This window comes from Amblyomma maculatum, chromosome 3 (assembly GCF_055883805.1).
Source record: "Amblyomma maculatum isolate TAMU_Amacu chromosome 3, ASM5588380v1, whole genome shotgun sequence".
Taxonomy (NCBI): domain Eukaryota; kingdom Metazoa; phylum Arthropoda; class Arachnida; order Ixodida; family Ixodidae; genus Amblyomma; species Amblyomma maculatum.
The window spans coordinates 149,347,710-149,367,988 of NC_139346.1; the positions used below are offsets into that span (position 1 = coordinate 149,347,710).

The following is a 20,279-nucleotide window of genomic DNA, read 5'->3' on the forward strand; positions in this document are numbered from 1 at the left end:
ACACGTGCGTCAGGTGATATGCCGGATCGTTTTGAAGTTTTTTCCTTGTATACAACGCTTGAAGCTTCTATCACTTTGAATGAGAGCGCAAGCGGGTATTTGTTACGAACGGCTTCTTATTAACGGCGAGACATTAGTCTCTGCAGATGCCCGTAACAACTCTAACACATGCAAACGAGGTAGCTCCGTAACAAGAGGATCATATATCAAACCGCACGGTCGAAAGATTGATCAAAGATCGCTGCAGCATCGCACTCACTCACAAAACAGAAAACTTATCATGTTCAGTTCGCGTTTGAAGTAAGAGTACCACCAACGTGACGCGCAGCAAGTAATGATACCAATTGATAGATAGTATTGTCTGCATCCTAACTTGGCGTTCTAACAAAAAGGAGCATTTGCGGTCATGTAGAGAGCAATCAACCGATGCGCGGATTTTGGTCAAGTGCGATGAGCGAAACGATTCGGCTCATTCTTGTTTGGTAGGGCTTGTAGAGGTACCACATCAAGGCGAGCAAGGTAATCTTTTGCGTCTCCGGTTAGATGACAAATTATATTGGAATTATTTCTGCTAATTGAGTACATACTTCAAGTGTGCAAATTGTGTTTTTATTTCGTTTTCATATCTTACAGTCCAATTGGTTCTCGGAGTTGTACCCGACGAAAAGTAAGGTCGCTCTTGTATGCTTCTTCCAGATGTAGAAGAGATTTTTCTGAAATCAAAATATAAACGTGGATTAAATAGTGAGGTCGAGCAATAAGCGAGGAAGGCAAGGCACTGCCCCTCCCTTTCAAAAACGTCAGCGATTTATATTAGCATTCTGCTTGTAATTATGCACATATACGAACAAGAATAATGCTTCACGCACTCTTTTCTCCTATGTCAGCTCACTTTCTCGTTCCTACATTCGGTAATTCAAACTTACACTTCTTCCTGCGGAGGAGGGTGGTGTAGTCGAAGGGGGTGCCGAGACCATAGCCATAGTTCAGGCCGTAGACGCCAATGCCATGGCCGAGGGCATAGTGACCAGCGCCATAGCCGAAGGATCCAACGCCATAGCCGTAGACTGGGGCAGCCTGGTAGGCAGTGTGAGCAACGGTGGCGACAGCTGGAGCATGGTGGAAGGTGGTAGTGGCGACAGCTGGGGCAGCAGCAACAACTGGAGCGGCCTGGTGGTAGGTGGTAGTAGCGACAGCTGGGGCAGCAGCTACAACTGGGGCGGCCTGGTGATATGTGGTAGTGGCAACAGCTGGGGCAGCAGCAACAACTGGGGCGGCCTGGTGGAAGGTGGTCACACGGGAAACAGCTGGGGCAGCAGCGACAGTGGCCACTGGGGCGGCAGCGTAGGTAGCAACAGCTGGGGCAGCAGCCACAATTGGAGCAGACTGGAACACCTTAGTGACAGCTGGGGCAGCGGCAACGACTGGAGCAGACTGGGTGTAAGTGGTCACGCGGGACACAGCTGGGGCAGCAGCGTAGCTGGCAACAGCTGGAGCGGACTGGTACACCTTTGTGAAGGTTGGGCCGGCAGCGTAGGTCGCAACAGCTGGGGCAGCAGCCACAATTGGAGCAGACTGGAACACCTTAGTGACAGCTGGGGCAGCGGCGACGACTGGAGCAGCCTGGGTGTAAGTAGTCACGCGGGACACGGCTGGGGCAGCAGCGTAGGTGGCAACAGCTGGGGCAGCAGCCACAACTGGAGCAGACTGGTACACCTTAGTAACAGCTGGAGCAGCGGCGACGACTGGAGCAGCCTGGGTGTAAGTGGTCACGCGGGACACGGCTGGGGCAGCAGCATAGGTGGCAACAGCTGGGGCAGCAGCCACAACTGGAGCAGACTGGAACACCTTAGTGACAGCTGGGGCAGCGGCAACGACTGGAGCAGCCTGGGTGTAAGTGGTCACGCGGGACACAGCTGGGGCAGCAGCGTAGCTGGCAACAGCTGGAGCAGCAGCGATGGTAGCCACAGCTGGGGCAGCGTGGTAGGAAGTAGAAACGGTGCGGGTGACGGCTGGAGCAGCAACGGCGACGCCGGCAGCTGGGGCGTAGCCGTAGCTCAGTCCGGCGAGACCTTGGCCGAACGTGTAGGAGTTTGGCAGGTAACCAGCCATGGCGCTGGCGGCCAGAGCCAGGATGATCGATGCGCGGATCTGGAAATGAGGAACAGAACAAATTTTGGTGTTCTACCTTACTGGGTGTCTGAAATAGACATTGACAGGAGGTTTTTTTTTCTCAAAATCGATTTGTATCTTTTCCTTCAACCATAGATAATATCAATATGCTGTTTGGAAGGAATTGCAGGAGTGTTCTGCAAGTGCTGTGCAATATGAATTTGCAGTAAAACGAGACGTGAATTTTGTGCTCAAAGTGAGATAGTTAAACTACCATATATGAACAATACCTTATATTAAAGGGTTTAGTTTTGGTGTTACCGGAACAAAAAGGCAATTTCGGTCGGTAAAACAACACAGAATACAGTTATATTTTTGACGCACCCATCAACATCAATATTGCAAAATCAATTTGCAGTGGCTTAAACATAGAGCATAGCAACAGCCCAAAATACTTGTATATAATAATATCGCTTCAATTAAGTTTTTTAGTTCTTTACGTTGCGTAATATTTTCGGATATTGCCCATTCTTTTTTAGTGGTAACTTTTTTACGCTTGCTTTCCGCAACATTTTTCAAGACCCATAAAGCAACTTTATATACCTTAGCTCCGTTTGAGTGTGCCAGTTAGATTGAATAGGGCTAAAAGGAAAGCATGAGCTGAAAATAATGTGTGTTTCAAAAGCCTTGTACCATAACCACTGCTACATTTTCGTTTCACCTATTTTCATTTGTCGACGTAATATAATCAGGTTTTGACTCATCGCTGTAAACGCCAAAGTGAGAATAGGAAAGTTAATAAAGACGTGACATTCAATATGAACAAATTATTCCTGTAGGCGGAACAAAAATACTTGTACGCATTAACGTGACTGTTAAAAACATTAACTTGTCTTCAGTCTAGAAAAAGTTTTTTTCGTTTAAATCTTCACCCAAGCTTTGATCCCCTCTGTACTAAAAGAAACTTCGTTTGATGTCCTAATAGTGGAAATAATAGTAGACGCCATCGATACGTGTTCGATGTGTCTGTGTGGTTAGTGCAACATTATGAGAACTTTGGCATGGGCATCAAAACATATAGGTTGGGGCGTAAATTCTTTTAGGTATTTTCGTTTCTGAGGTGAACTTCCCAAAGAGACTCAGACTATGAGAGACACTCAAGTAGAGGATTCCGGAAATATCAACCTCCTCGAGTTCTTTAACGTGCACTGACATCACACAGCACACAGGCGCTTAGCTTTCTGCCTCCATCAAAATGGGTGTGTTCGCCAAACTGCATAAACAAATGTAAATATAATGCATAATGTATCATCAGCACTAGTACTTCTCACCTCATGCACTACACTATCAAAATAGACTGATTCTTTTCTAGTTATGCATAATCGCCAAACTTTCCTGCCCTATAACAACATGACGTAATTCGTAGCATAGTTGTAAATTCTGTTCTACTGTCGTTCGGTAGATATGAAACGTCATATTTTACGTGGTCAAAATTTCCGCCGCCCTCGACTACGGCCTGCGCTATCACCGGAGTAGCTTTTAGGCAATAAACCTTGTAAACCACACCTAACACCCCCTCGAAGCTCATTCGAAATTTTCACTATTGAATTCTGGGAACACGTCGCTACGGACTAGAAATAAGCCGTTAGTTTGAAGACTATTTTAATCGCTCAACCTATTGTCTTATAAGAGTATTAATAAGTCCTCTTTTTAGCGTCACTTAAGCAACGGCGAGTGTCAAAGGTTTCACATGCAATTTTTGTCACACTTTCCCTACATGCTGTGTAAATCGTTTTTTTTTTTCCGAAAAAGGGATAAAACAAGCTCTAAACGAACACTTTTTAAAACTTCCAATTCTTTTCTTCGCTTCTCCGCCACCTAACACAACCTGTAGAATTAAGACAACGCAAAACAACTGACATCCTTTTTATCGTCGGTATAACTGCATTATTCTCCGCAATGCAATATTTGCTCTCGAAACCCTGTACCCATCCAAGAACGACGAGAGGTCCCTAGAACAGAGCATAAAATTTCAGTTTTACCATGTTTGTAGAGTTGAGCTGTCGGTGTACCAGTAGCTGCTGACTGTTTCGGTGTGCGTCGCTCTTTATATACCCCGCAGCGTCTCCTGAAAAGACAATGACGACACAAGGAGACACGTACCTGACTCCGCCTTGTACGCTCGCGGGTGTCCGGTTCAGACTTGACTGGGCAGGGTAAAGAGAAACATATTACAAAAGAAAAGAACTCTCGAATAATGTGTACGTATATTTCCCGTTACCAAGAAAAATGCTTTCCCATCAAGGGCTACGCCTCGGCGAAGGCCGTTCGGTGCCTTTTTGAGTTTCGTCACGACGAGTCCCTGTTATCCTGGATCTGAATACCATACACAGTATGTGCAAGCTCGCTGTCCAGTGCGGGGCTCATCAGTATTCGGTCACTTGTGCAAGGCACGAAAGATAACAGCTAAGTGTGGACTTAGTGTTGCCCAAATGAGGTATGCGCATTTTTTTTTACTCTGAAAGCGGCACTGCATTAAGAAACAAAGGAAAAGGACACCGACACATTTCGTTCAGTAACATGCTTTAGTAGGCACAGTGCATTACGCTCTTGAAAACAAAATGAGCTTACAGGTAACGCTTTCCTTCAGAGTATATGCGCAATTTTATTTACTCCCTCCCCCTCTATTTAACCGGAGTAATCTGTTCACACCTGCCTCGCTGCCTTACTTCCATGCATATTGCTTCCAAGAGCGAGCCGTTTTTTGTGCAAAGAAGACAACACGATGGTAATTACTGAACGTATGCTTAATTAATAGAGAGTAGCTATCAGAACCTGTGTATATGAAAGAAACTGCACGCATCATATACAATTCGATATGTTTCGCGCGTTGCCACAGGATAAAACGCCACATCTACACGTCTGCCCTTCGACGTCCGCAATGACACCTACTTTACTTTCTCCTCAGTTTCGGCTGCCATGGAAATTGTGCAAACTACTTGCGTTTTCTACATAATGTTGCGTTCCAACAAACCCTCAAGGTTTTGTGCAAAACGTAATAAAGTCCTCTCTTCATACGAGATTATTTGGTTTGAATCTTTACTTGGTTTTTATCTTTACCTCTATCACAATAGTTTTTATTCCTTCTTATGTAAACTGACTACTATTAGTCAGTTTACATAAGAGGGACTATTACTACTAACGTTTGTAAAGGTGTGGTTTTTGAATTAGTAGTTACTCTGAGTGTACTTGCTTTAAAAGTACACAGTAGTAACTATATTTCCAAAGCTAGAAGTATTATGAATTTGCAGCTTCACAGTGAAAAAAATCCCTTTTCTTTTAAAAACATGTTTTTGCGATTAATGATGCAAAGGGAACGATATCATTTCTAAAAAATGCTCCATCGACGTCGACGATGTGACAAAATCAAAGACACACCTCTGGCAGCTCATAGCAAGTGCTGTTACCGGGGTATGAATGGCTAGAGGGCTATATCACGTCACTAGACCTCCTGAAATGCAAGAGTTTCTAATCGGGCAGGTACTTTGAGATAGGAGGGAGATATAGGAATTTAACTCACCCCATGGCATCCTCTGATGCCGAGCTGAGGTGCTATGTACTCCTAAAGGCTACGCAAATACTTTTGTACGGCATGGCTGAAGCGGGGCATTAAGTTGATGTGGATGGGCGTTTCACATAAAAAAGTATCTAACAAGTGAAAGTTAATGACTGTGTGGAGAAATATTTATAGAGTAGTAATTGACTGAGTATAAATTGCATGTTATCAACGAATGCCAAGAGCCATGCTAAAATACTGCAGAAATTGCTCTAGCGGTGCAAAAAGACGACCATAGACAAACAAGCGTACGCCATCAGACTCACTTTCGATAGAACCGCTTCGTCTTCGTCATACAGACGCTCTTCGTCTGTCTGTGTTCATGTCTTATATTGCGAAAACAATACTACGCCAGGTTTTGAGCATTCAGATTAGCGTGATTGATTGATTGATTGATTGATTAAAATTTTAATTTCCACCGATTTAGGAGGCCCCCTACTCCCCGCTCCTGGCACGCAGGCCTGAGGAACGGGGGCTGGAACCTCCGCGACTAAGGACTGGCGAATATACATTGGTTATTCGCGGCCTCAGCCGCCAGGCGGACGGCTTTCTGCTGGTCAGCGGGGACGTCGCTTCGCAGCAGGGTTACCCAGGCTTCTCTACTTTTAATGTTGTCCCTAGCGCCCGGAGACTTAGGGCATTCCCAAATTATATGATCGAGGGTCCCCCTCGCTTCGCAGGCTTTACATTTATCGTTTTTTCTCTCCTCTATCTGGGTGTGAAACAACCAGACAGGGTTCGGGAAATTTCCGGCTTGTAATCGCCGCCAGGCTATGGCCTCTTTATTATTTAAGCTAGGATCCGGTGGCGGCATCAGATGTCTTCCTAATCTATAATTTTCGATTATTTCTCTATAGCTTTGCAAACGTTCGTCCATCGCCTGGCAATCGGGCGGCTCCGCGTTTGCCCGGCAGTAGAGATCTCGGGCTAAATCATGGGCCGCCTCGTTGCCGGGGACGGACGCGTGTGCTGGGACCCAAATTAGGGTGATTTTGCGACCAATTTTAGTTGCAGCTTTTAGAATTCGGGCGGCTTCTTGTGAGACCCTGCCTTTTCCGATATTCCAGAGAGCAGTTTTACTGTCACTAAAAATCAATCTAGCCTTCGTTCCGACGCAAGCGAGCGCTATTGCGACCTCTTCAGCCGTGTCTATGTTTCTACTTCGGATGGTGGCGCAGACGACTGGTGCGCCGCTACCATCGACTACCGCGGCGACTGCCGCTCCTGATAGGCCGCTTGCAGCGTCTACGTAGGCAACTTCTTTTACTCTGAATTCTTTTGCACTTTTAACCAGTGCTTCTGCTCTCTTCTCCCGTCTCTCCTTGTGGTATTCTGGGTGCATGTTGCGGGGGAGAGGACGGACAATGATGTTCTCGCAACATTGTGGTGGTAGGGAAACCTTGTCGGCTGTGCCCCTATCTATTTTTCGACCCACCCATTCTAAGATGGTTCGACCCGTGCTCGACCTACTTAATCTTTCATGTTGGGCGATTCTCACCGCTTCAGCAAGTTCCGTCCAGCTATTATGCACTCCCATTTCTATAAGGCGTTCCGTAGAAGAGGAGATGGGTAGGCCCAGCGCCCTCTTGACGCAACGCCTGATGAGTGCGTCTATCTTATCTTTTTCATTGGTCCTGATGTTGAGGAACGGTGTGGCATAGCATATTCGACTTATTATGTACGCCTGCATCAGTCTCAAGAGGCTTCTCTCTTTGAGGCCTCTGCCTTTGAATGCAATCCTCCTAAATATTCCACCCCGCCGGGGTGGCGCAGTGGTTACGACGCTCGACTACTGTTCCCAAGGACGCGGGATCGAATCCCGGCCTCGGCGGCAGCTTTCCGGTGGAGGCGAAAAGCAAGGCGTCCGTGTGCTGTGCGATGTCAGTGTACGCTAAAGAACCCCAGGTGGTCGAAATTTCCGGAGTCCTCCACTACGGCGTCTCTCATAGCCTGAGTTGCTTTGGGACGTTAAACCCCACAAACCAACCAACCAACCTAAATATTCCTGTTACTTGCGTCGCGTAGGTAGTGAGTTTTTTTATCATTCCGTCATTATACCCGTCCTCTTGAATAAAATGTCCGAGGATTCTGATTTGCTGGACTCTTGGTACGGTTTTGCCGTCGACATTATTTCTACGTTAAAGTCGCCCTTGCACCTCATTGATTTTGGATTATATATGAAAAGTTCGGATTTTTGCGGAGAGCACGAAAGACCCCTTTCGGCCGCGTAGGACACAATGGTTTCCGCCGCCGCCTGTAGGCGTTCCTCTATGCTGCCATCGCTGCCGTTGTTCATCCAGAGATTAACGTCGTCCGCGTAAATGCTGAACTTCAGGTCTTTTATGACTTTAAGAGCGGCAGGAAGGCCTCCCATCACCACGTTAAAAAGGAAGGGGGAGAGCACCGAGCCTTGCGGAGTTCCTTTACTTCCCAGGTGGACAGTGGGGGATTCTAGGTCCTGAAACTTTAGTTTCAACATGGTACGGTAGTTACGGTATGCACCACGTGACTACTGACGTCATACCAGCGCGAGAGCTGGGCTACCAAGCCGGCTCTTTTGCGTAGCGTGGCTCCGGGCGTTTCGCGCTTAGCTGATGTGACGTCATAAGCGAGGCGAGATGGGCTACCAAGTCGGCTCTACTATGCGTGACTCGTAGCCACGCCGGGCGTTTCGCGCTTCTCTCACTAGGTGCGCTGTGGTCTAACAGGTGGTAGGGTACCTCGATTTGCGCGCCCCCCTCCGCCGCTCCGGAGGGTGGGGACATTCTTTCAAAGGGTCAGTGCTGCCTCTACGCCTCCATATTTGAGCCCACGCCCGTGAATCTCACTTTTGCGGCGACTGTCACTTGGTGTTCCTTGGCGCGCGTTCAAGTTTGGGATTGCAGATGGCAGGAACGGTTTGGTTTAGTTTGGTTTGAGGGGTTTAACGTCCCAAAGCGACTCAGGCTATGAGAGAGGCTGTAGTGGAGGACTCCGGAAATTTCAACTACCTGAGGTTCTTTAACGTGCACTGACATCGCACAGCACACGGACGCCACTCCTTTTCGCCTCCATCAGAACGCGGCCGCCGAGGCCGGGATTCGATCCCGCTTTCTTGGGCACGGTAGTCGAGTGGCTTAACCGTTGCGCCACCCCGGCGGGGCGCAGCGGCCAGATAAGATGAGACGTCTGAGGGAAAGGCGCAGTATCTCACACTTTCTTCGAGAAGTGTGCGTTTGGATAGTACGCCATCGCTCCTGTCGCGTGGCGTTCCTTGGCGCACGTTCACGATTGGGATTGCAGATAACAAGAACGCTCCTGAAGCGCTATGAGAAGGGTGGGCTAAAATAAGGCAGAGTTGTTTCCACCCTTCGAGGGTGCGAGGGCGCGCGCATCGAGGCATCCTAACATTTGGTGTCGTCTTCCATTGGAGACACTTCGCCCCCTTTGTTTTCGCAATCTCCTATGCTTAACTACACCTAAGCCACTGTGAATTGTTTTTATATGAGAGAGCACTGAACAAGGGTAAAGGGGCAGCCTCAGTTTGAAAGCCGAGGCAATGTTTTGAAAAGTGCACTTTTTTTCATGTGGGCAGCGCCATCTTCACTGGCGGGGGTTTAAATACGTTGTTGCATCAGAAGGAGAAAAGCTAGGGAGAGGGGAGGGACTAATTGGGGGGGGGGGAGAGAAGGAAGTAGCGCAAGGAGGGAAAAAATGTTCCTTGCGTATGTGTTTGTGACCTCGGAACCGGTGATTCGATGGCCTGAAAAATAAAATAAAAAGTGGAAGCAGCAGGATAAACTCAAATGCTATGGGAATGATGAGTCCTCGCATAAATCAGATTCGATGCTGACACGTTTTGCTTAAGAAGGGGACCGGTATTCCGAAGAGTCCTGATAAAGAATACTGCTTTGGGGAACAGTTCTCAAAAGCTTTCCGCAAGGAGGGGAGAAGGACAAAGAAACAGAATAATAACAGATCAAGGGAACCACATCCACCACGCCCCGTAAAAAATGGTTCAAGACCCAACCAAAGTAGGAAACGATAAGAACGAAACATTTTTAGAAAAACGCGTGCCGCTTATGCTATTACGGAGAGTGTGCACGTGGTGTGGCCAAACTGTACAATTAACGCTGAATTGGAGCGTTTTCCCGACTGTGTTATGGTTCAGAGGGTATATTTAGCAGCTTCTAATGTTGCTTTCGGGATATTTATTCCTGCTGGTTCCAATGTATCACTTAGAGCGATTCCTTCAGTAAGAAACACCAACAAGCCCCTGATTTGGCCTGCAGCTAAAATATCTCCCGGATGTTTAATGTTATGAAACGTTTGGGAAGACATACACACAAAGAATCAAGTGTTTAAAATATCGATTAAAATGGGCTTAATGAGCTCAACAACGTGTTCGTAGCGCAATGATCTTCGCGGCTTCAGGGCAGCGCTAATAAGTAAGTTTATTCTGAAAGATCTCACTAGATGCTTATATATGTGGCTAGCAGTCAGCATATTCGCTATCTGAGCCAAATGCGGTTAATAAACTAATTGCTGAATCATCATCGCAAGGGTCAATAAACTTTTTTTTAATGCATACATTAAGAAAGCCAGTGTGCACCGACACAAAGGAAGCGCAAGGCGACATTTAGTTTCTGATTTAAACACGAATTCAACTGTTTATAATTATTTTAGGTATTTTATGTCTAAGCGAAAAGTATTTAGAAGACTGGATGAGAAAGTACCACACTGCTGCCCATGTGATTCCGCTCGACCCATGTATGCGATGTTCTAGGAACTGAGCTATGGTTGTGACTGTGCACTCTCCTGCTTTCATAGGTACTTATGTTCCGTGTCATTTAGCCATGCGATTGGTAATTAGTGCTCTTTTAGTCTATAACGGCGGACATAGAACATCTTGTATCATTGCGAATGCCCCGTAGCAAAAAGATTGAAAGCAGCAGCTGCGTGTGAACATTGATTTCCCACCTATGGGATCATGACTGCCACAAGGCAATTCTTTTAAGCCATAGCTTATACAGCTTGCTGGGCCGAAAAGCAGTCCGCTTCGTAGTAGTAATAGTAGTAGTAGTAGTAGTAATAGGCGGCGGCACCGCGTGTCAAAAATCAAAGGGGCTGCGTAAAAAAAAAAAAAAAAATCACATCGAGGTAATTTCTGATTCTAGTGATTGATCATTGATTGGTGTGGGATAAACGATGACAAGATGATAAAATCTTTGTAATTAATTTCTAAATTAATGAACTTGAAAGACGAAAAATTTAATTAAAAGGGGTCAAAGTTGTCAAAATGCACGTCATAAACAGCCAATGTTTCGTGATGATAATGGAGACATTTTGAGAGCGTGTATTCGATCAAATGAAAGAATTGGAAAAATTAAAATTGGAAAACTTGGCCTTCGTTGGTGTCGAAATACTCAGAATGAAAAACCGATGCTTGATGATGTTAAGTAAATTTAAAGTGAGCATTTGATGAATGACGTATTTAAATAACAAAAAAAAAAGAAAAATTTGAAGAAAGGATACTAAGGTTTCTAAAATGCTCAGAAAGAAGAGCTAATGCTTGCAGATGCTAATTTCGAAAGTTTAGTTTATATAATTGAATAAATAACCAATTCCGGGAAGGTAAAAATAAATCATACAAACAAATAATGCGTTCAATGGTCTAAAAAATATTTAAATGGGAAAAGCAAAGGAAAGTAAACAAAAGAACAACAGCAATTCAAAAAAGCGGGAACCATCGGCGGTGTGGGTGAAACTCTACCGTGTCATACCCTTAACGGCGGAGCTTGTGTGTTCTCCTAATTTTTTTTTAGAAAACTAGCAGTTACAGAAAGTAACGAAAACTTAGACCTCAGTTTTTCTCTTTCCATGGGACTTAATTTGTTGCGCTGCATCCATGTCATGGCTGGAAAATAATAAATCAAGAGACCATAAATTACGTCGTCTGCCATCGCTATTAAAACCCAAGCCCATTGTAGGCGCGCACAATTTCCTCTACCACGTAGACTACCTTCGCTAGCGGAATTGATATGTTCTATTTTCGCTGGTATTTTAGGTTGCGCGGGACACGCACTTGAGGGTGGTTATTGATTCTGCTCGTGAAAAAGGCAGGACGAATAGATCCTCCTTTATCACGACGAGCCCGGGCACTCCTCAAAAATTTGAAACCAGACGTAACAGTTTGAAGGTGTTGACAGTGGTAAGCGTCACTTATAGAGCTAAGAGAGACACATGGCAGTTGCACAACGATTTTGTAATTACGGGGGCCAGGCTTCACTTGTTTATTCAGGATTTATTGTTTCAGGTATCTGAATTGACTATTAAAACAGGTTTCCGTTGACTGTTCTGCGATGGTTTGATCCGGATTTTTCCTACAACTGATGCACGCGTTTCAGAAGGGCAGTTAGAGTTTGTAATTTCAAACTCTTAATTCCTTTAGTAATTTATATATTTTACCTGAAGAAGAAGACTTTATCAAAAAGTGGTTGCTTCATTTTATGCCTTTTGCCGCTCCATTCTTAAAGATGCCCATAATACCGGTTGTTACAGCTGTGCAAGCGAAATGCCGCGATGGTGGTGGAGCTACTTCGCGATATAATCGTGATAACTGATTGGACATTGAAGTAGTTGGAAGTCACGGATGGACTTCTCCCGCACCACTACTGTATCGTGGGTAGAGAAAGATTTGCCCATTTTGAATATAAACAAAAAGTTCCGTCCGAACATAATGTTTTCTGAATAGAAGTTATTAATATAGAGTGAGGAGTTAAACTACAGCGACTCACCGCCAGGGAGCGAGCCCGGGGAGACCCCCCTTATCTTCCTTGGGAAGTAGTGGAAAGGGAAGAAAAACGAATTGGGTTGAGGGGCGCTGGGCTATGGGAGTTAGGAGAGAATGGGGACAGCGTGGGATTTGCCAACTGATCCTTCTTATATAGTCAAGATTCCTTTCTGGCCTCCTTAAAGGGCGAGCACTCGCTTTAACCAAAAGTGCGGCCCTAGGCCTCCAAGCGCATTTCACCGCCGCAAGGCGCTTGCCAGGCCCCTGCCCTCTGCGTCAGGTCCCCTAACCTGAGGTCGCTTTTGACGTTCTCTGTCCCTCTAGCCAGGTCCCCCCCCCCCCCCCCCTCGACCTATACACAAGATACCGGAGAGGATGATTTCCCCGTTGTGAGAAGTTTACCTTTCCAAAGTACTAGGCAAGTGCTCAGAAGTTGCATTCTGACTATATATTCCACTACAAAATCTTGTTTTGGGACTCGTATTTAGCCCGCCCGCCCCACGTCAATAGCTGCGCTCATTCTTATGTGGGAGCTGCAGTTATACAAGCGTAAGAAAATATTCACAATGAGTACGTCACTGTAAGGATGCAAACATGTAATTCTCAGCAAAATATACGAGAGTGTCCAGGATGTTGGCACCCATAGGTTCCCAAAAACTGTGCCAGAAAAAGCTGAACAAGAGCGGTATTCGGAAGGAGACGCAGACTTAAAATGGGTCCGTCGAACCATGGCTTGTTACCTCCAACACAATCGGAAAGAATTATTTTGAAGAGCCCGAGAAATTACTTTTTTGAGACCATTTATAGGACCTCAATTTTACTGCTTGATACTAGAATGTTCGCATACAGATAGTGTACTGTTTCCTCACCATATAAAAAAATTTCCATCCGAAACCGGTCCTTTTCAATCTATGCACCGGAGCTAGACTATCTAAGAAATAAATTTGCATTTTGAGCCAAATTTTCTCTCTCTGAATAATGCCTGGCCAGTGCGCTGAAAGTTCGAAATGCGTTAGGAAATCACTTGAACAAATTCTAAAAAAAAAATCTTTTTTAGCAAGATTTAGCAAGCTGTCCAATTTAGGATTGGCTCTTAGCAGTCATGTCTTCACCCCAACCCCTAGGGTAAGGCGACGAAGCGTCAATGTCCTCTTCATGGCATGACTGAAAGACTCCATCGATTTAAAAAACGTGTTTCATGTACACATTGCATGAAAATATCCGACCACTTCTTGATAAAAATATTATTACCTTCTCACTAAAATTTTGCAAAATCATTGAAAATTTAACCTTGTGTACCGCAGTTATATTTTATTTAAAACGCAACTGCACGCCGACAATATTTTTAGCATCAAATTACGCAAAATAACTGTAAGTCTTTAGCCAAAGCTCCTCTTGCGCGCATTCCTTCATCCCCTTCGACGGGGACTATCACCGCGTTTCAAAGCGTACAAATGTTAATTTATATTGCTATTTAAAATCTCTCGACATTCCGATTTTTCCTGCATCGTTGCCAAGTGGCATCTCTATGCACAATAATGAAATAATAAATGGTTCCTGGAAACCTCCCATCATTTAATGATTCGCCTAATATCTACGAGATTGCGCTTACGCCCTTCAGTTTTGCCCCTTTAATCCCACATGTACTAATTAGCATATTGTGTTGGACACTACGACAGATGCAAAACTTCGCTTTGACCACGCCGTAGAAGAATGCCTGAGGAGGCTAGCGAGGGCATGTACAGGGAGCGCAGGATTGAATCCTCACTCACTCTACGTTAGCTTTAATTCTTGCAATATATTTCATTCCCTTTTCAAATGCGCCGTTGAGCCTGTGACATTAGGGCGTCAATAGATTACAAAACAGAAGTGATCCTCTGCAGCCGTTTTCAAACCACATATAAAAACGATCGCCATTCAAATAATTTACATACGTTTTTGCACGCTGACATTTTCTAGAAGCTTGGACCTGATTGTGCTGTAGTGTACAATCGACACACCAAGCTGCAATAATGTTTGTGTATTAGGCCAAACTTGTTTAATTGAAGCCAATGTACGGTTTTCTATATGAACAAATGTTAAAACAAAAAATGTCGTAATACTCTGGCAAGTTGTTTCGTCTTTAGACCTTGTTGAACTCAGAAAAAGAGACCTCGCAGCACATGAGATTGTCTGTTAGACTTTAAAACTGCGCAATTTTACCACCTCTTCTAAAATGAATTTTGTTTTATAACGTATGGATCGCCTTTATATAGTCCCTGTATGTCATTCGAATGGAATGATCGCTGCCAGTTAGCATTCACTTGGTAGGATACGCACGAAGCGATCTGGTGCTATCTTTCTTCCCTAGTTCCGCCATGATCTCTCTTGTTGCGCAATAAAGGCCCATTGTGTTCTCGCGTCTCCGGTCGTATTTTCGCTCCCGAAGCATTAACAGACGAGTTCTAAGAACGCTCTCTGCCTAGAACATTCGTCGGGATAAAATACTCAATGCCGAAGGTTCAAAGTCCACACACGTTGCCAAGATTCTCGAGAGTTTAAAATGCATGTCGTCGTCGCTATCATTCATTCTGTTGCCGCTGATTTTAGTACCCTGAAAGAAGTCTGCCATGTGGTGAGGCGATAAAGCTTTACATCGAACGCTGCACTGTCATTGCGTTTATAGTGAATTCACTACACAGAACGACTAAAATATAAGAAATACGAAGCCATCTTGCGTTTTAATTCAAGGCACGACTTGCTCTAACGAGGTGTTTTATTGCTACCGCACCAAGTGCTTTATCGCGAAAAGTATGCCTTGGGTTTATAAAAATAAGGCATTCCCTGGAGAGAGACTGCGTCATCACAACAGAAGTGACAATTTTACGTTTTTGTGTCTTCACCGCGTTCCGATGGCTACCTCTAGACGCCTTCGACACAAAAGTTTACCCCCAGTTACATAAACAGGAACGATTATTGGTTCTGTGCAGACGGAAGCTGAGCAGTCCCCCCCCCCCCCCCCAAATGCAACTATCAGAAAATAAAAAAAAACTATAGCCAAAGTCATTAAGATCTTCTAATCTTATCGCACTGCCAGCACGTAGTGAAAATATGCATCGTTGTGAGCTGTTTCTGAAATAATTAGATTATCTTAGCTATTTGCATTCGCGGTGACTGCTAATGTTCCAGTTGCTTTTAACTAGCTTGTAATGGCAGCTTAAAATAAAAATTTTAAATACATATTGAAGAGTTTGAAAAAAAAAGATATGCACAATACTTGCCAATTGCCTGTGTGTTTCAGCCAGTAAAGAGTGATCAATTGACGACCCCTCATTTAAACTAGATCGCAAAAAGCATGATCATTGTGCTTCCTGGTCAAGATAATTTGAATAAAATTTAGAGATGCACTCCTTAAAGTTTTCTAGAAATAAAACCTACCATCCCTTTTGATATCCTCACGCTGTCTGCTGCAAAAATATTTTTGCCATCGCCCGTTCGCGGGAACCTTGCCAGAGTACTATTGAACAGCTTTAGAAGTGTCGTTAGTGCTACGCACTGCGTATTTCATTTTGCTTTATGAATTGTCCTTCTAAAGTTTCATTACACGCCAATTTCAAGCGCACATCCTATCTTAAATAAAGAATGTGCAAAAGGCAGCAGGTGTATGAAAGAAAATGAGCTGAATACTCTACGGACTGGCTTCTTTTTTCTAGTATGAGCTCGAGGCTGCAAAGTTTTGACCGCGGGTTAATTTTTTCTCTTTGTTTACTTTACGATCGACTGCGTAGGATATGACTAGAATGGTGAAATATCTCCGCCAAAATGGCGGCGACAACAAAGCGATCATTAGCCCCGTTTTCAAGGAGGCAAGAATGCACCTATATTAGATTGGCATTTACAGTGTTTAGATGGGCTAGTCTATATTTTCTTCCTACATTAATAATTACGCAAGAAATGGTTTTCGCAGAGAGTTGTAAACCAACCAAACGGTAGCCCTGTCATTCTGTGTATGATTTGGGTATACATTCTTATATGAAACTGCACTTGAAGGATATAAATTCAAGCTTGTAAACGTGCATTTAGGTAGTTAACATTGCGTAATCCGAGATGGCATATTGAGAAATAGGGGATGTGGCATCGGTGCTCGACGCAGCATCTAAACTGGGACCAGAACCAATGCTTCCACTTAATCATCGGCGCAGCAATAGAGGGAGCAGATGTAATGGCAGTAGTAACAAAGTACAGCCACGAACGGAGGTGGTAGATGACGGGAAGGTAAGACTTCTCAGACTTGTCGTTGGATTGCATTCCAATGTTCCGGAGCAAGGCAGGATGGCCATTTCACTGCTGATCAGAGACAGCTGACGAACAATACCCTTACGCAACAATGGCTTTACTCTGTGCGAAGAGGTGAAAGGGTGCGCGCTCCGCAGCTATCCAGCGAGCCAAAGGGCTGGCGGGCGAAGAACTTTTTTTTTAAGCACGCCGCTTTAGCAGTCTGTCAAAGCTTCGGAACGGGTCATAGCATAGGCATGCGCAGGGTTCTACATTAGTGGGAGCCAAGTTCCAGCGCAGAGCTCCCACTTCCCCGATCCCATTCCCACCAAGGCCCCTATGGCCAAAACACCGCGCAATGACGAATGGCTATAATATATAGTTATTAATTCGAAAGCATTACTTCGCTGTGTTCATAGATTTCTGTCCGCAGACCGCGTCAGCAAAATCGTGTCCGCAACAGTTGTGAGTAATTGAGAAGTGGTAGAAGTTGAATAGTGGCGTCAGTCGATAGAGGGTGACGTAATGTTGTGTCCGAAAAACTAATTAGGCCGATAAGGCAATATGCAATTAATTACAGGCAAAAATGTAAAAGTTGTCCGCCGCTTTGTGAGCAGTTGAGAAGTCGTAGAGGGTAATGAGTGGTGTCACTCGGTAGAGAATGACGTATTGTGTCTGAAAACAATTAGGCCAATAAGTTACTTAGGTAAATAATTAGTGGCTACAAATGTAAACGTAAAGGCGAAAATGACGTCATTAACCACTGGCTTGGCGCCACATTTCAATATATCAAATACTAACATAGGTTATTAAATATGTCCATTAAGGGGACATCAAGAATGTGACGTCACGCAACCTGAAGTAGAGCCGAAAAAGGGCATAGGAAGGGATTGGCGCGCAATTTGAAAGTAAAGGTATGGGGCGACTTGCCACCCCCTGAGACGATTTGGGAGGGGGGGGGCGTCTACCCCCTGCCTCCTTGCGCGCATGCCAATGGGTTCCAGGCAAACGTGATGGTAGTATGATCATTTGTCAAGGGACATGCTGAAAGTGCAATAATCTGTTCCCTTCTCGATGGGCTGAATTTTATCTTCCTCAGTCATGGTTGGTTGTACGCGCCGATTGAAGTCCACAACGTCCTCATATAGCTCGTGAATGTTCACCGGCCAGCTACGCTCATAACGGGTGTGTTCTTATAGAAACTTTAAGTGTAATGGTAAGCAATTATTGACAAAAATGGTCAGATACCATTTGCAAAAACGAAGATGGGCAAGTAGTAGCGCTCGCGGCTAAAGACGCTATTCATCTCGAAGATTGCGAACGGCGGGGAAGTCGAAAACTTCGGCAAAGATGGTCTTGAAGGCATGCCAGGTGGTGATGTCCAACTCATTGTTTCTAAACCACAAATCGCCGACGTCAGTCGAGTAGAGTATTACGTCGTTGTTCTTATGATCATCCTCCTAGTTGTGCCTGAACAACTGTTGTTAAGCCGACAACCAATCATCCGAGGCTTGGTTGCTGCTGCCCCTTAAGTTGGCTGTGTTCTGCTGACGCAGGGCACCAGTGCAGGTGAGAGTTGAGAGTTGAGATGAATGCGGATGGGTCGGCTCCTTCACTGGAAAGAGTAGCGTTCGGCTACGAACTTCCAGAGCGAGGAGAGTTCGGGACCTCGGATGCACCTTCAACAAGTGAAAAAATGGATTATTTATCAGGCACGATGAGTAACGTTGGCATCCGTCAGATGCAGCAGAACAGAACAGCTAGGCGGAAGTAACACCTTCCGCCGGAAGCATGCGCGCAAAAGTCCCGCAATGGCGTTGGAGTGCCGCAGCCTCATTTTTTTCTCATCGTCTTCCTTACATTCTATTAAACATGCTTTCTTTTCCACTCTATTTTAAAAGCTTCTACACTTGACGCTCGATTTTTAGCATGGCAATTAACAAATGCCTAGCGGGACTAGTAGCACTCAATTGGCAAAGCACAAGGCGCCCTTGTACTTTTCTGTGTCAGTGTCTGCTAAAGAACCCCAGGTGTGCTGCAGATCGACCAACTGTGATTCGATACCATGCCGTGACATCGCATACTACAGGACAAATGGTTAGTTAGTTTATAGGAAAGGGAAGGCGCAATGTCACTTCCTTAGCTGACTCAAGAAAGGAGCCGTAAAAAAAGTGAGCAAGGTCCAAGTTAAAGCATCAAGAGAGATGGAGCCGTTATAATGGAGGGCTCCGAAGTAATGTTTACTAACTGGGGATCTTTAACGTGCACTGATATACATAATGTAAGATCGAGTCGAAAGACAGACTCTTCGCGCACCACTAATGTATCGCGGGTAGAGCAAGTTCCGGAATTGGAGATATAAATGAAAAGGTCCATTCGGACAAAAGCTTTTGATTGGAAGTTAATTAATGAAAGGGGGGAGACTCAGCGACCCACAGCCGAGTAAGCGGGCCCGGAAAGACCCAACGTATCTCCCCTGGGACGTAGCGGAAGGGACAGGTTGTAGGGAAAGGGGAAGTAGGTATAAGGATAGGGTTGAGGTTGGAGGGGAATGTGGGCAGCGTAGGATTTTGACTGACAGACAATTCGGGTCGAGCTCCCATACGGGCCCCCGTAGAGGGCGGGCACTCGCTCTTAGCCGAGTATGCGGCCCTCGGCCCTACGATCAGTCCATCACCACAAGGCGTTTGCCGGTTTCCGGCGTCTGAGATAGGTTTTCTACATGAAGCCGCTTTTGAGGTTCTCCGTCCACCAAGCATGGTTTCCCACCCCGACGCAAGTTGAAGCGGTAGATTTCGCAACCTTCATCCCTACTCCAAGGTACTTGGCAAGTGGCCAGACATTAATCTGGCGCACACTGATGGATACTCTTCCCCGACTTTCGGTCGGCACTGATACACAGTGCACACGGACGCCTCTCCGTTTAGCTTCCATTGAAACGCAGCCCCACGTAATCATTTTCGAAGTGCGTTACTCAGATTCAGTAGCTGAATGTCTTAACCACTGGCGAGGCATAGTACAAAGCGCGGCGGTGGTGTCCCGTGTTCTCTGCGACGGCGTCCCAATCTTGCTCAAGAAAAAAACGGAATGCCGCAGTTCCTAAGGTAAGAAGTGCGCAATTAATGAGCAAACTGTCAAAGGCCTCAAGGTATCTCCCGGAAATCTGCTTGAAGTTTCTGTTGAAGGCGTTATAGTACTGGCTCTGGTCGACACCGGCGCTGCTGTTTCTGCAATGGGTGCAAGTCTTTGCGGTTCATTGCGCGAAGTGACGACCCCTATTTAGAATTTTCGCTATGTACGGCAAGTGCCCAGCCCGTAGAGCCTATAGCGGTGTGCACAGCATGAGTCATAATTCAGGAAGTTGTGTACGCAACAGAGGTCGTCGTTTTACCTTCCCTGCTCTGCTTATCTTATCTTGGGTTGGGATTTTCGGTCGCGTCAAAATGCGGGGATCAACTGGGGCCGAATTACTGACTCCGCTCACAAGTTTGTGAGCGTGACGTCAACATTAAGGAGCCGTGACGC

At 45.4% G+C, this 20,279-nt stretch overlaps 1 protein-coding gene across 1 annotated transcript; it reads right to left on the bottom strand.

Moving 5' to 3' along the window:
- Positions 1-587: 587 nt before the first annotated feature.
- Positions 588-4,210, bottom strand: LOC146196405 (uncharacterized). The gene is made up of 3 exons (XM_084598149.1): positions 4,155-4,210; positions 927-2,151; positions 588-713 (listed from the first exon to the last, which is right to left on the bottom strand). Coding segments are annotated over exons 1-3 (1,230 nt in total). The 5' UTR covers positions 4,158-4,210; the 3' UTR covers positions 588-711.
- Between the last annotated feature and the right edge of the window lie 16,069 nt (positions 4,211-20,279).